This window comes from Plectropomus leopardus, chromosome 19, assembly GCF_026936395.1.
Source record: "Plectropomus leopardus strain MGB_pleo_1.0 chromosome 19, ASM2693639v1, whole genome shotgun sequence".
Lineage (NCBI taxonomy): Eukaryota > Metazoa > Chordata > Actinopteri > Perciformes > Serranidae > Plectropomus > Plectropomus leopardus.
The window spans coordinates 11,505,831-11,520,651 of NC_142194.1; the positions used below are offsets into that span (position 1 = coordinate 11,505,831).

General features: G+C 35.1%; 3 protein-coding genes and 1 long non-coding RNA gene across 6 annotated transcripts in view; 2 read left to right on the forward strand and 2 right to left on the reverse strand.

Moving 5' to 3' along the window:
• lrrc20 (leucine rich repeat containing 20) overlaps nucleotides 1-2,573 on the reverse strand; it is a 5,586-nt gene extending 3,013 nt beyond the window's left edge. Inside the window, exon 1 of one of the 3 annotated variants that reach the window (XM_088070378.1) lies at nucleotides 2,549-2,573. The gene's annotated coding sequence lies outside the window, so the exon portion shown is untranslated. Of the gene's footprint in view, nucleotides 1-1,114; nucleotides 1,419-2,548 lie in introns of those variants that run through there. The other 2 variants (XM_088070377.1, XM_088070376.1) reach the window with 2 other exon arrangements.
• The window catches only part of LOC148186318 (uncharacterized), a 24,617-nt gene extending 14,077 nt beyond the window's left edge, over nucleotides 1-10,540 (forward strand). Inside the window, exons 4-5 of the long non-coding RNA XR_015775020.1 lie at nucleotides 4,848-4,951; nucleotides 6,659-10,540. This is a non-coding gene — a long non-coding RNA (uncharacterized LOC148186318). The remainder of the gene's footprint in view (nucleotides 1-4,847; nucleotides 4,952-6,658) is intronic.
• Nucleotides 3,819-9,826, reverse strand: ndr2 (nodal-related 2). The gene is made up of 3 exons (XM_042507528.2): nucleotides 9,565-9,826; nucleotides 5,619-6,406; nucleotides 3,819-4,495 (listed from the first exon to the last, which is right to left on the reverse strand). The coding sequence occupies exons 1-3, from the start codon at nucleotides 9,824-9,826 to the stop codon at nucleotides 4,343-4,345; spliced, it is 1,203 nt and encodes a 400-aa protein (XP_042363462.1). The 3' UTR covers nucleotides 3,819-4,342.
• Nucleotides 10,541-12,829: 2,289 nt separating the features above from the next.
• Nucleotides 12,830-14,821, forward strand: part of pald1a (phosphatase domain containing paladin 1a) — a 75,924-nt gene continuing 73,932 nt past the window's right edge. Inside the window, exon 1 of the mRNA XM_042507525.2 lies at nucleotides 12,830-13,057. The gene's annotated coding sequence lies outside the window, so the exon portion shown is untranslated. The remainder of the gene's footprint in view (nucleotides 13,058-14,821) is intronic.

The window sequence follows — 14,821 nt, forward strand, 5'->3', positions numbered from 1 at the left end:
ATAAGATGGAAAATACTCATGCAATGTAAAAAAAAATGTACTTAACTATCTGTTTTGGGAAGGTTACGTTTGAAATGTAATGGGTTACAGATTATTAGTTATCCTGTTAAAAATAAAATAAATTATGTAGCTATTTTAATTACTTTATCAAAGTAATGTAACTTATTACATTTCATTAATTTTCTAACAAATGTTTTAAACAGGGCAATAAATCTGAAAAGATCTAAAAACATACGTGTATTAATGTTGCGCTTAAATTTGTCTCAATGGCTTTGCTAACCTGCGTTGTCCAAAAATTGTCCAAAAGATGACATTTCTGCACAGCAAAAAGATGTAAAGCAACAAAATGAATGTTTTATTCAACATATAAACTTTTTACTGAAAATATATTTTTTTCCACATGTAAACTCTTTGTAATCACTAACATTTTGATTTGTAACTTTAAAGTAACTAATTACATATTTTTTCAGTACCGGTGACTTGTTACAACTACATTTATTTTGTAATCTGATTACTGTAACTACTTACATGTAAATACTCCTCAACACTGCTGCTGGGTATCTTAATATGTAATAATACATCATAACGTAATTGTTGATCTATATGTTGTATTGTATTGATAATGTAAATCTGTCAGATATATACAGTGGAGTAAAAGTACAATATTTGATTTTAAAATGTAATGGAGTTCAAGTAGAAAGTAACATAAAATGCAACATATTTAGGTAATGTACAAAACTGTACTTTAGTAAATGTACTTAGTATCTGCTCGTCATTGCACTTATACAAATGTAACGAAGAAACATAAACATAAAATACGTAAGTATTAGTAAGTTAATGTAAAACAAGAGTAACTAAAATGCGCCTTCATGTTAGTTATTACAAGTTTAACTAACGTTTAAAAAAACGTGGCGCTGGGTAATGCCAACCACTAACACCGGACTTTTTATCACCATCCTGTTGCAGTGTAATGAGAAATATGGGTCAATTTAAAAAAAGCTTAAATCTACAACTGCACCTACATTAGTAAGCTAATACAAAAACAGCCTGTGGAGCCACATAATGCCATTATTGGTTTGCTGTGTGATTAAAACTACACCAGGAAGCCACTTACCCAAAAAAAACTCCGTAACAAACAGCCGCTCCTGTTAGCCAACGCTAGCAGCTCAACCACAGTCTAATTTGGTGAGTGTGTATTTTTAGCTCTGGAGAGGAAACTTCACCTGAATGTTGCGCTATTCATTAGAAACGTAAGATTGACAACACCTCAAGGTAACGTAACTTTAACACAGACTTTGTAAAAGTCGTTGTTGCTTAGCGACAGTTAGTAGGCTAAGTAAGACATATGCTAGGATACTAGCTACAAACAGACAGCTGGGAAACATGAATTCATGAGCGTCAGTCCTGCGCCTTCAGGTTGCAGACCAGGTAGCTTCATTTAAGTGACAAAAAAACAATTCAGTCATTTTACTGATTTACCCTTTAAAACATGGACCATCATCAGTTTTCTTGTGCTGCGTTTAGACGCCTTTTACAAGCATTAAAACCTCTGAAACGTGAAAAAATATTGGTTTCTTTGAAAAAACAAACCAAAAAAAAAATCAGGAAAAGATGACAGGAAAATTATGTTTGATTGCTTTTTAAAATGAGAAATGAAATTATTAGAAATGTATTAACAATAGGGGAAATTTTCAGAAAATATAATAATATTTACACGTTTAAAATTATGCTACAGAAATACGTTTGTATATTAGCACTTTTTTCAAGTCATTCCTTTTTATTTTATTCTTGTTCTTTAAATATATAATATATATAATAATATAATATAATATATAAATATATATATTGTGCTAATTTTCAGGTCATTTTCTTTCTTTTTTTATTTATTTATTTTTTTTGTTTTACAAATTTCATGTTAATGTTGAGTAATTTCTTTTCAAATTGCTCATAGCCCTCTCCCAATGTTTAAAAAAACAAAAACAAAAAAACAACAAGTTGCTCAGGTTTAAAGGGTTTAACAGTAGTATCAGAAGTGGGACCAAATTATTGTTTTGCAAGTCAAAAGTAAGTTAGTATTTTCACTCAAATCAATGTCCGAAACATAGACTGTATATAAAAACAACGCATCATATTTTTTGAAGCTCTTTGTAAGTTTTATGTGCAAAAAAAATCCTTACTTTTAAAGTAACTACAGCTGTCAGATAGGCTAAATATAGGCTGAAGTAAAAGGTATAATATTTCCCTCTTAGATGTAGTAGAATAGAAGTATAAAGTTACATTTAAAGAAAATACTCAAGTACTACTTACTTTCCACCATAGGGTAACAACATGTTAATTTTGTCACCATATTCAAAAGTTTCATGTCCGAGTCCTGCTCTAAAAAAATGTTATCTTTTGTGCTGAGGCTGGACTTTAAAAACATATGAAAAAAACATAAAGACTTTTTTTTTGAGGCTATGCCTCTCTGCTTTGAATATCTCTAAATATTTTTTGAATTTAGAGTTTTTCCATATACTTATTTGCATTAGGAAGGTAAATGTTGTCTTACCTCTGAGTCCTGGTCAACTATTCCCAGTTTGACCACTGCCATGGTCAGGACTCTGGCAAAATCCTGGTTAGTCAGTGTATTTTCAAAGGATTTGAACACAATGAGCTCTCTGGCCTCAGATGAATAGTTTACCATTGTTACAAACGACTAACTGCCACTTTACAGTATTTGCTGGATATTCCTCTCCCATACACTGCTGTTTTTTGATGTGTCCGTGACTCACTGTGAATGACTGAAACACTCTAAAACCAGAAAAGTCCACCTCTTTTGGTGTATTTTGTGTCACACATAGTAGTGCCAGGTAAATATGCCAGTGACCTGAGTGAGGACAGGTATTGTATTTTGTGGACATTTTTGAAAGTATGACAGCACAAACCAAACCAGGTAGCAATGAGAAAGCTGTGCTCTGAGTTCGGGGATACCCATGGATGTGTAAAGAGAAATGGATTGCTTAGTAGCGCATGAGACCAAAAAATTTTGACTGCCCAGGTGTGAAAATATCTAGATCTTCTGCATCGTTGGCCAAATGAGTGACTACTTCTGCTTAAGTGCTCCACCAACTTGAATGAGGATAAAATGATTTAATGATGAGGCTCTTTTAGACTTTTGAAATGTTATCGGACTAAATGGATCAAATCCCGAAAGTGAAACAAGTTATTTTGCAGGGGTTTTGATGCTCAAAAAAATGTATCCACTGATTTACCAATGTCTCTTTCACAATGTTAGTCTATGACAAAGCTTTTGGGGCCCAATAGTGGCATCTAGTGGTAAGGTTGCAGATTGCAGCCAACTGAAACATCTAGGAGCACTATGGTGGCTTAACATAAAAACGTAAAAATGCAAAAAAAAAAAAAGGAAAAAATAAGCAAAGAACGCAAATGGGCCTATATAGAGCCAGTGTTTGATCTGTTCATTTAGGAGAAGTAGAACGACATGGTGAATTTAAAAACTACTCAGTTCGTGGGGATAAATGACTCATTCTAAGGTAACAAACACAAAATTATTATTTTTTAGGTAATAAAAAATGAATGAAAACCTAGTTTTGAAAGCTATATTCCATTTCTGCCAATAGGTAAACCCTACATACTGGACCTCTGAGAAATAGTTTTTCTCTTCAGTTTTAAAACATCAAATGTCTAAAAACAAGCATCTCTACAACAACTGTGTAAATGACATACTCTGATATTTAAATGAGTAAATATTTGATCAAACAATGAGTCAACAAGAATATACATTTCTCAGACTGTTGTTTTAGTATAGATATAGGTCAGCAATTATATAATTTTCCTGTTCTCACATGCCGAGAAAAGTAATAAAACATGGCAAAACACATAATCTTTGTGCAAAATGTACATAAATACAATCTTTTTAATATTTACAATAAATATACATTAATTTACAGTTACACAAATGGTAATGTAAAATAAAAACAGTGCTGGAATATTCAACAACATTAGTATTTCAAGTTAGCATCAATTAAATTGATAAGGGAAATAAAGTTGTACATCGTGACATCTGCACACAGCTGGAAGGCTGGATGCTATTGTTGAGTTTGTATCTCAGCACATCCTTAAATAATAATGTTCTCCGTACAAACCAGAGCTCGCATCACACATTAAAATCCAACCTCTGCACATAGATCAGCTATAATCTTACAGTGCACAGTGAAAAATATCAAAGAGCTTTTTCCTTCAGCTAAGTGTTTTTCAGATACTGGCTGCTCCTGCACAGCCTTTTTTTATTATGTTGACGGGGCTCAGCAGCGCAGGTCAGTGTTGGAGGTGGTTGTAGCTGTCACTGGCAGCCGCATTCATCCACAATCATGTCTTCGTGATGTCGAAGGAGCATTTCTCCGTTCTCGTAGTACAGCATGCTTAATGGGCTCATTTTGGTGGGGGCGCAGCAGGGTGCTGTCACCCTGTCAGGGTGATAATGTTTCAGTAAACTCTGGAAAAGGAAGAAACACAACAGATGGATTTAGATAGATAATTCCAGTTTTAAAATGCGTAACTCCTGTAAACAAAGATAGTAAGAAAGACAAACACTGTTGATATTCAGTTTGATAGTTTATGCCAACAAGGGTTTCTGAGAGCAGCTATCATTGTTTGAATCTCTTTTTAGGAATGCAACTAATGATTATTTGCATTGCTGAGTAATCATATTTCAACCCCAATCACTAGCATAAATGTTGACACTGTTAGTTTCTATGTTTCCTCCTGCAGTTTCAAGCATTATGCTGCATCCATGTCTTGTCAGATTGACTGTAAATGTGTCTAAATGTGGCCTTCCAAATCCATAGGGTCCTGCTGCATAGCTCCAGGCTAAGGGCCACCTCCGGCGCTGGGAACCATCTCCATTGTCGGGAACCATGTTGGTAAATGACGTGTGATCGCGTGTGTAAAGGTAGGGAAAAAAATGTGTTTATCCCATTTCCTAATGAATAAATAATGTTTACATGCCACTATATTATTCTGCACAATGTATTTTTTCATCATGTGTATCATTAATATATAAAGTTGCCTACTTTCACTTTAACCAGTTCACTTTAATCAGTGATAATTACAAATGCCGTTGTTCGTTTTTATTTTTGGATGCTCCGGTATTTCCCATTTTGTGTCCCAAATGGGGCAAATGTCAACACAAGCAGCACACTGCTGAATCAAAGATAATGAGTCCATTTTTAAAAATGATATTGGTTGTGTGTGTGTTTGTATTTTTTTAAAATAATTTTCAGCTTTGGAGTGTTTTATTCTATTTATTTAAAATATATATTTTTTTTTTATATATAATTTAATCTTTTAGGTGTTTTTTTAAAATAATTTTGAGTGGGATTGGGGTATTTTTTTCTGTTTTTTATCAATTGAAGTTTTGGGGTGCTTGTTTTTTTGTTTTGTTTTTTTAAATTCTGCATTGGGTACTTTTACTTTCAATACTTTCAGTATTACTTCCTGATTAAACTTACTTACTTTTAATTAGTTTTAGTTTTAGTAGCTTTTACAGGTATATGTACTTTTACTCAAGCAAAGGATCTGAATACTTCATTCACCAGTGGATAATCTGCAGCACTCACCTGCATGTAAGCATGATTTGTTGGGTTCAGATCTTCTCCCAGCGGACCAGGGCAGGAACCTTCACAGCGAAAGGCGTTATATCTTTTAGGGAAGATGATCCAGGATCCCCAGCCAATTTGATTAAAGTCTACCTGCAGGTCGACTCTGCGACAGAGAGATTTTTCACTCCCTTTTTTGGACGCCTGCGGGCTTCTCACTGTTTGTTCTCTCTGGCCCCGTTTGCTCCTGCGCCTCTTTGGCCAGCGGGCCTTTTTGATTTCAGCGGGGGACAAGAACTTGGATTGCTCAGCTGTGTGAAGTAAGCTCGCTTTGACCTTTGAGTTTTCATCAGAGCCAGTTTGTGAGAAGACCACCAGCAACGCCCGGTCCCTCACGTCCTGCTCCCTTCTGAGGCTCGCCACATAGACAGGCTGATCAGGAAGCGACAGGCCACTCTTTGTCTTTACCGCTCCTCTTCTCCTCGACACTCTTTTGTGTCGTATTTTGGCTGTCACCGATTTTTGTCTGAGCCAGCTCAAGAGAGGTTTTGTCATGTTGAACACTTTCCAGCTCTGTGATGATGTGACCAACGACGATTCAGTGAGCAGCCCCACCAGCTGCTGTTCCTGGCAGTTCTTGTGCGTATGGCACGCCTGACCATGCTGGTGATAGACCTCCACAGTGATGTTGGAAGCACTCGTTGTCCGAGGAAGCCTGATTCTCAGCTCCGCTGCCTGGATCTGTTTGTCAGCCAGCTGGGCATGGAGGTCAAAGGTCGCAATCCAGCGTCTCTGTCTGTACGTCAAACCTAATGTAGTGAAAAAAGGAAGATTAGCATTATCAGACAGCTTATCATTAGTGGGAATTATGCTAAAACCACATCAATATTAAAACACACAACTGGACGTGCCAGTAAGCTTTCCTGGAGAAGCAAAATCCACCAAACCAACATGTAATGTTATAAGTAGGGATTCTCCCTGAGAGTGAGAGATTTGAATCATCAGTCAATTCAGATTACTTCAATTCAAAATGCCTTTTTTTTTTTTCTTTTGCTCCTCAGTGTGCTGTGCAGTGTTATCCTGGGGACGTATTGGTGCTGGGGAGCGAACGCTCTTGGCTGTCACGCTACTCTTAAGTAGACACGATGCAGCGGCACAGAGGAGGAAGAGACTGTGCAGTGTAAGGCTCTGAGATAACATTACCTTCTCTCTCTGTTTGGAAGTGGTGAAATTATGAAATTACCCCTCACAGCAATCTGGATTTTGTTGATATCTGCTGGCTGAATCTGATTAGACTGGCATAATTCTGAGTCAGGTATAGCCTTAGCTTATGAAAACTTGAATTATTACTTAAATTAATGCTGCTGTTAAATGCAACATTTAAATTAAGCTTCCATGCAGAAGCTGAGTGCCATCTTTTTTGATTATATTGAAGAGAAGGCCGACAACACTCGGCAACTCACACCAAAACAATTGATAAATAGCCTTAGTACGAGGTAAGAAGGAAAAATTTATATATTTGATTTTAGTGTAAACTGTTGCTTTAAACAAATTTTGGCATTAATGTGATAAACCGACTACCTTCATTTTTCTGTTATTTAATTCACTTAATTTGGCAAAAACATTCACCCTTTTTCATAATTAGTTTCCCAGTTAAAGATTTACTTTATCACAATTCATATCTTTGTTGTCATGTAAAATTTTGCTGTCTATGTTGGACGTTTTTTTTGATGCATGTAAATTTTAGTCTACAGATATCAGCAAATATTCAATTACTATGTATCCTTAAATTCAAGTACCCAACTAAAATTAACTATTTGTGTATGATAACTGCAATTTGAGGGTTATTATGTAAGGGCTAATCACATCTCATTTTGCAAAAGTTGAAGGGAGAAATGCACAGGAAAATTCCCTTTGACAACTTGCAGCACATCCTCATGATTAATGCTTGTGTTGATGAAGATTTCAGCAAATCAAAGTAGCTTCTTAACAAAAATAATCAAGTCATCGCTCCAGAGTGGGACAACATGTGCTGCGCCTTCATCTGTAATGGGGCTCTTTGTGATTCAATGAACAGGTGTGGTTCAAAGGCTTAAAACACTCTATACACTTAACTTGTGTATTGTCCGGTGCATTGGCCTATTTAGACTGATGATCAAAAAGTGCAAACCATCCTCGCTATTATTTAGCCACTCAAACCAACGACAGAGCCAAAACCAATCATTTTACACACCTCTGCCTCTCCTGGCTTCTGCATATCCTCAGTCAAACAAATAGGCCTAGGTAATAACTCTAACACCTGGAAGTGATGCGAAATTAGATTCAGCAGCAGGGAGGGCTTTCCTCTGTTGGCTGCTTGTGCCACTAAATCCCGAGCTCTAATCTAATCAAGCCAAGTGTGAAAAAACAACTAAGGGGAGTAGCTTTAAGTTAACAACAGATTTGTATAGGGGGATGTCTGGCAAGAGACTTGAAATTCCTGTAGAGATATGCATCATGTTGGTTGGCAGGTGGTTGATCAGTCCATCACAGAAAAATGCCGCTGTGTTGTGGAAGCACATAAGCGACAAAAGTATTTTAATTTCAACAATGACATAAAACTTATATTTGAATACAGCTGAATTCATAACATTGCATTAATTAAAAAAAATGAATTTATTTGTTCTGAATTCACCTCTTTGATACTAAAACTTTGCAATTTTTAAAGCTAAATTAAAAAAAAAAAAAAAGACTCAAATTCAAATCCACAAACTCAACCGTTAGAATTTCAAATGTTGAAAAACAACAGTTTTCCACTAATCGAATGGGATTCATGTTCTATTCGATTTTTTTCCCCAACTAGAAATTTAATTTTCTAGATTCTGATGGACTTGAATCTATTTGTCATATTTATTTTTAAATTTGGGGATTTCATTTTTGTGGACATTGAAAATAAAGAAGTAAATAAATAAATGAATAACTTATCTCTGCAAATCACACAATTTCATATTTTAATTTTAAAGGTGAATCCAGAACAAATGCCCTGTATTTAGATTTAAAAAACTTTAGTGGTGTTTTCAATTATAAAATCAAGTATTCAGTAGTTAAATTTAAAATAGTTTTGTCTTTTATGTGCCTCCATACTGTGATCTTACATAAATGCATCTCCCCAATAGTTCAATGTGCTCAAAGTATCCCTCCTAAATTATTGCTCAAAAATTTAAATAGATTTAAAGAAACTATACATAATTTTGCACTGAAACTGTAACTTTGGAAATTATATTTTGCTAATAAGAGTTATTGCGTTGAGTGTACAAAAAGGTTTTCAGTGGGGAAAAAAATTTGATTTGCAAATGCTAACCAATCAGTCATGTCATATGCTGTTAATCAGCAACGCATTTCAAACTTTTATTCTGTTTTCTCCTTTTAAATTCCTAGAGTCCCCCAGCAGGTTTGCCCCAACCCCACCCCACCAAGTGTTGAATACATGGCTACAGCCTTGTTAACAAGTAGCTGAGAACATTAAATCCTGAGCTCTAATCTAATCAAGCGAAGTGTGAAAAAAAAAGAACTGAGGGAAGTTGTTGATTTGACTTAACAAGAGATTTGTGTAGGGGGATGTCTGGCGAGATACCTAATCAACATCACCTATTAAAGAAAAAAGAGGTTTGCTTTGAGTATTAGACAGAAAACCGGCCTTTTCACACGCTGATCCCTGCATGGTTATTCAGCCTCTGAGCGGGATGTGGATTGAAACCCTCTGAGCTCGTCTGGCTTTGACAGGACAACACTTGAGCCTCAAAAAGACCCCAAAAACTAACATTTCAGGGGGTCTTTAAATGGTAAAAGGGAGGACTGCATTTAACCACAGCTAAAAAAAAAAACCCATCACAAATACAAATCTTGTTGCCACTGCTCATTCATGATCCATACAATGCCAGCATAAAAGTTAAAAAAAAAATTAATAGTAATAATAACCAGATCTTACTTTTAGCCATCACACTCTTCACAGTGTCTGCTTGCTTTGCGGCATCTTGCTTCATAGCATCCAAGGGCCTTGAAAAGTTGGACTTGAAATTCCTGTACAGATGCATCATATAAGTAGGCAGGTGGTAGTGCCCGTTTGACCTCTCCATGAAGGAAAAACGCGACTTCATATAAACTCCATCCCTGCTCCTGTGGCTCCCCTGAGCCAGGAGCACCAGCAGAGATGCGTGCAGCGCAACAGCCAGAGCTCCCACTGAAGCCATGGTGTGGGCAGGTTAGTGACAAATTCCTCTACTGGGAGATTAGGGGTGTCTTATATATCCTCACCCACCCCCTTTCATGTTTAACAATACCCCTTGCCCACCAAAATTAGCGCGTGCACGCGGGTCAGTAATTAGTGGCGGCGAGTCATTGCAGCTCGCCGGTTAAGGAGCTGAAATTAGCGCGTTCACCCCGGTGTTGTGTTTTCATCAATGATCGGAGCCTGAGGCGATAAATACCGGTGTCTGCTGCACAGTCATTTGACCCGGGTGTGTTCTTGATTGTGCACATTTCCAATGCATTAAAAAAAAGCCAGATGCTGGGGTTGATTTGTGCAGTAGCTGAGAACATTAAAGGAAACTGACATGCGTCCTCAAGAGTTGTTACCTGACAGCTCATCATCCATTCTGGTGGTAATGAGGCGCCTGGGTGCGTGTTTACAAGGAGCACAGCTCTTTGTTTGCGACTTGTTATTTGGGCTTGTGCAGCCTGATTCCCCATCCTTGGATTAATTGTTTCAGCTATTTGGCTTACACTAATTGTTAGGCTTTCCCATGGTGTAATACAGTCTACTGAATACTATAATGAAATGGAAGATATGGAGGGGCTGATGAGCTTATAAAACAGATAATGAACCAATTCAAACATTAACATGTAACACTGTGAAAACACTCAATATTCAGGATTAAAAATAATAACACAATATAAACTGTGTGCAATATATATTGCAATATATATATATTTTATATATATCTTTTTTTGTTGTTTAAATATATCTTATTGTGCATTTAGGGCTTCACACATGTATTAAGATAGATAAACAAATTTAGATTAAAAATGGTTTGGCAAATCAGAATCAGCTTTATTGGCCAAGTATGTACACAAGTACACATACTCTATGAGGAATTTTACTCCAGTTTTAGGTTGCACTAAATGCTTATACACTGATCCAAGAACAATTTACAGGAAGATAGAAATGGACATAGGCCTACACCCCAAAAAAGGTTCAACAAAGTGGGAAAAAAGACAATAGAAACAAGAAACAATTAAAATAGAACTGTTTTGTAGGCTAAATACCAGTATGTGAGAAGTATGTAAATAAAAATATATAAAGCAAAAATGTCTTTTATACATCACATTAGCTCTCTTTATCCTATTTCATCTTCTTGAGGTTCACTTATAATCAAGGCTGTAGCCATGGAGTCAACATTTGGGGGGCCAAATCTGCAGGGGGGTCTTGCCCCCTCAGAAAAAAAGAAACTCATTTCCTAGTATATTATATATTTATCATTGACCAGGGTTCCCACAAATTTTCATGGACAATATTTTAAAAAAAAGTTACATTACATGGAAGATTATTCACAGAATATGAATAGAACAATTTAATTACAACAACGTTCCTTGACTTTTCCTAATAATTTGTACTATTTCCATGACTTTTCCAGGCCTGGAAAATGTGATTGTGAAATTTCATTACTTTTCCAGGCTATCTTAATAAATACATTGACAATATTGGAATATGCATGTGAGCCTTGTTCTGCTGTGGTAGAGCAACGACACTTAGACAAGCAGCACTTTGGTACACCATAATTATAGAGCCTGTGCAGCATTTTTTTTAACCATAGTTTATTTATGATCATGATTATATTTGCAAATTATTATTTTTTAAAAAATATATAGGCTATTATAATGTCTGCGTTGCTTATAATATTCCTATACTGTTTATATAGTGACAATTTCATGCATTTTATGGGGTTTTGGATTTTCATATCATTACTTCTATAATACTAATGTTCCTGTAATGTAAGTTTTTAATCTGGCTTTTAATTTGGAGTAATATTGCAACCTAGATTTTAAGTCTTATTTATTTTATTCTATATTATTATACTTTATTTTTTCCCTGGTGTTTATATTATTTTACTCTATAGACTTTTTAAATTGATTAGTATATTATATTTATATTTTGTTTTCTTATTGTTGTAATTTCCTTTACCTATTGTTGTGTATGTTATTCTTTAATTATTACCTTTTTGTCTGTGTCGTTTCAATTTTGTTATGGGAAGCACCAGTGGTAGAAGAAGTATTCAGGTCCTTTACTTAAGTAATAGTACCAATACCAACCTTTGAAAATACTCTGTTAGTAAGAGTATAAGTAATCTGTAAGTAAGAGTCCTGCATTTAAAGTGGTTCTGAAGTAAAAGTAAGTATAATCAGGAAATATTTTTTAAAAAAGAAGCAGTCACATATAAAAAAAACCCTCAACATTATTAGAAAAATAGAAAACAAACACCCAAACTCAAAATTATTGAAAAAAAGAAGATAAATTTCCAAAAAATCTAAATTATACAAAAAACCCACCCCAAACTTAAAAACAGAAGCAAAAACATTATTTTTTTAAATTAAAATTATAAACAAGCTCAAAAATACTACCCACCAAAACCTGAAATCGTTAATAGTTGGCTGTTATTTTTCTTTGAATTGACATATCGATTAATCAACTAATTGTTGCAGCTGTACTTGTAAAAACTCTTTGATAATCGCACCTATAAAAAACACATTTTATAAACTCTTGTGTTTTTTTATGCAAAAATCTTAATCTGTTAAGGAACTTAAGCTGTCAGATAAATATAGTGAAACAGAAATAACAATATTCCCTCTGAAATGTGGGGAAGTAAAAGCATAAAGCAAATACTCAAGTAAAGTACAAGTACCTCAAGTACAAGTGCAGTTGAGTAAATGTACATAGCTAAATTCCACCACTGTGAAGCATTTAAGGCTGCATGTTTGTATGAAAAGTGTTAAACAAATAAAGTTGAATTGAATACGTTTTAAGTGCTGGACCACTGCTGTTTGCATAATAGCAGTGAGCATAGAAACGGGCTTCTCAAGTTATAAAAAACAATGAACGTTAATGTCACAAAGCTCAGTAATTTGTATTTTAGTTAAGGTTTGGATGTGAGTATATCTGTTTTTAGTGACACTGGAAGAGAGCATCCGAGGATGGCTGCACATTGCGCATGCGCCGTCCGTCTTTTATCCACATAGCGAAATCCTTTTCCTCGTAAATTTCCAGAGAAAGGGGAAAAAAATAAATGGATGTGGTGTTTTTTTTCCAGCAAGATAAGCAGAGAGCGGCGTACCACGGATACATCCTTCACACCGGACAAACCGACTGAATAAAAACATGTTTCCTGAAAGGCCAGACGCCTTTTCACCCGCCGTGTGCTGAAATGGTGAGTAGCTTTAAAGTTTACGGGCTCTTGTTGCACGAGCCACGGAAAGTTAGCATTTGTACGGTTGTGGATGCTAAGTCCTGCACAGTTTCTGAACACCTTTAATAACCACGTATTTCAAGTGTTTGCAGGTTTGTTATGAGCGCAGAGCGTCTTCATAATGCGAAGTGTTTGTGTGGGTGATGGGGCATACATGTGCTTGGCACCCCCCGCTCTCATGCATGCACCGTATTGTGCTCTAGCTGTTTGTTTTGCTCACAAGAAGACGTGATGAATGGTGCACAAAGTTTGGTATGACCTCCAGTTGGTAGCCCATTATCAGGCAAACTTATAGAGACAGACACATTTTCATAAAAATGTCAATGCACGCTTTTATTTTCTTTTACTCATTTACTGTTTTGACTATTTATCATGGAAAATGTTTGGGTTATGCACTACATAAATAATACTTTGGTTTCTATTAAAACATTTGCACCTGCATCTGCAAGCAATGAATGCAACACTAATTATTAAAATAGATTTTGGTAGTATTTAACAAAAGACGAGACCAACCAAAACAAACTTCACCACAAGGTTAACATTAATGGAAAATATATGAAAATAAAATAAAATACAATACATCAAGTATAGTGTAGCAATATATATATATATATATATATATATATATATATATATATATATATTACATAGATAAATAAAAAAGAAACAAAACAGCCCTCTGCTGGAATGCAACATTTACAGGTACCTACCATTTCTTTATTGATATGTTATTTATTTATTTTCCAGATCATATGACTTATTAATGTTGCAAATACAAATGACACTTTTGTAGCCTACAAGAACAAAAAAAATCAATCTTTTTCAGTCCACTAGATACAACTTGCTGCAGTACTAATGACTAATAATACTACCAATAATGAAACAGAGTAAGATAAAACAGATATTGACCAATTTTTCCTTTTTGGGACTTAATTTACTTTTGAAAAAAGGTAATAAATTGCAATATATGCTGTTGCAATACTCACCATATAGCAAAACGATTTAAGTCTCCATAATATTGTATCTTGAATAAAGTATTGTGATAGTGTTGTATTGCTGGGCCTCTAGTGATTCCCACCCCTATAAATTACACGCTTAAATGTTTTTTTTTTTCATGGCCATATTGAACACAGTATCATCTAAGCTCAATGGTCCACTTACTAGTTACTTCACTGAAGAAGACACAGGTGAAAGCTCTGAAAAGCTAGTTAGTGGAATTTTATGTTGTTTTATATTTGAGCATGTTCATGTCTGACCTTTGGGAACAACATCTGTAACATCATATTCAACAAATGATATGTTGTTATACATTTATTTGCAGAAAAAGCACATTTAGTGTGGAATATTTTGTAAATTAAATGCAAATGCATCATACGATATACATAACATATAAGGGGTGCAACAATACATCGATCTGGATCGATAATCGGATTCAGTAGGTTGAACGATTAACAGTGTCATTGATGCAAAATGAAAACATCAATACATATTGTCATCTTTAATATTGCATGCAGACAACGGTTAGCAGCCAAGAAAAAAACAATGAGCATATTTACTGATAACGTCTCATATTGATCGCAGGCCCCTGAATTGAAAATAATGGAAATCGCATCATGGCAGACTTTGTGATTGAGCAAATATTGTATTGTTGTCCAAAGAATCAGTACAATATTATATTGCAATGAAACTTGAGATTTACACCTCTTTAACGAATCACTGAATACA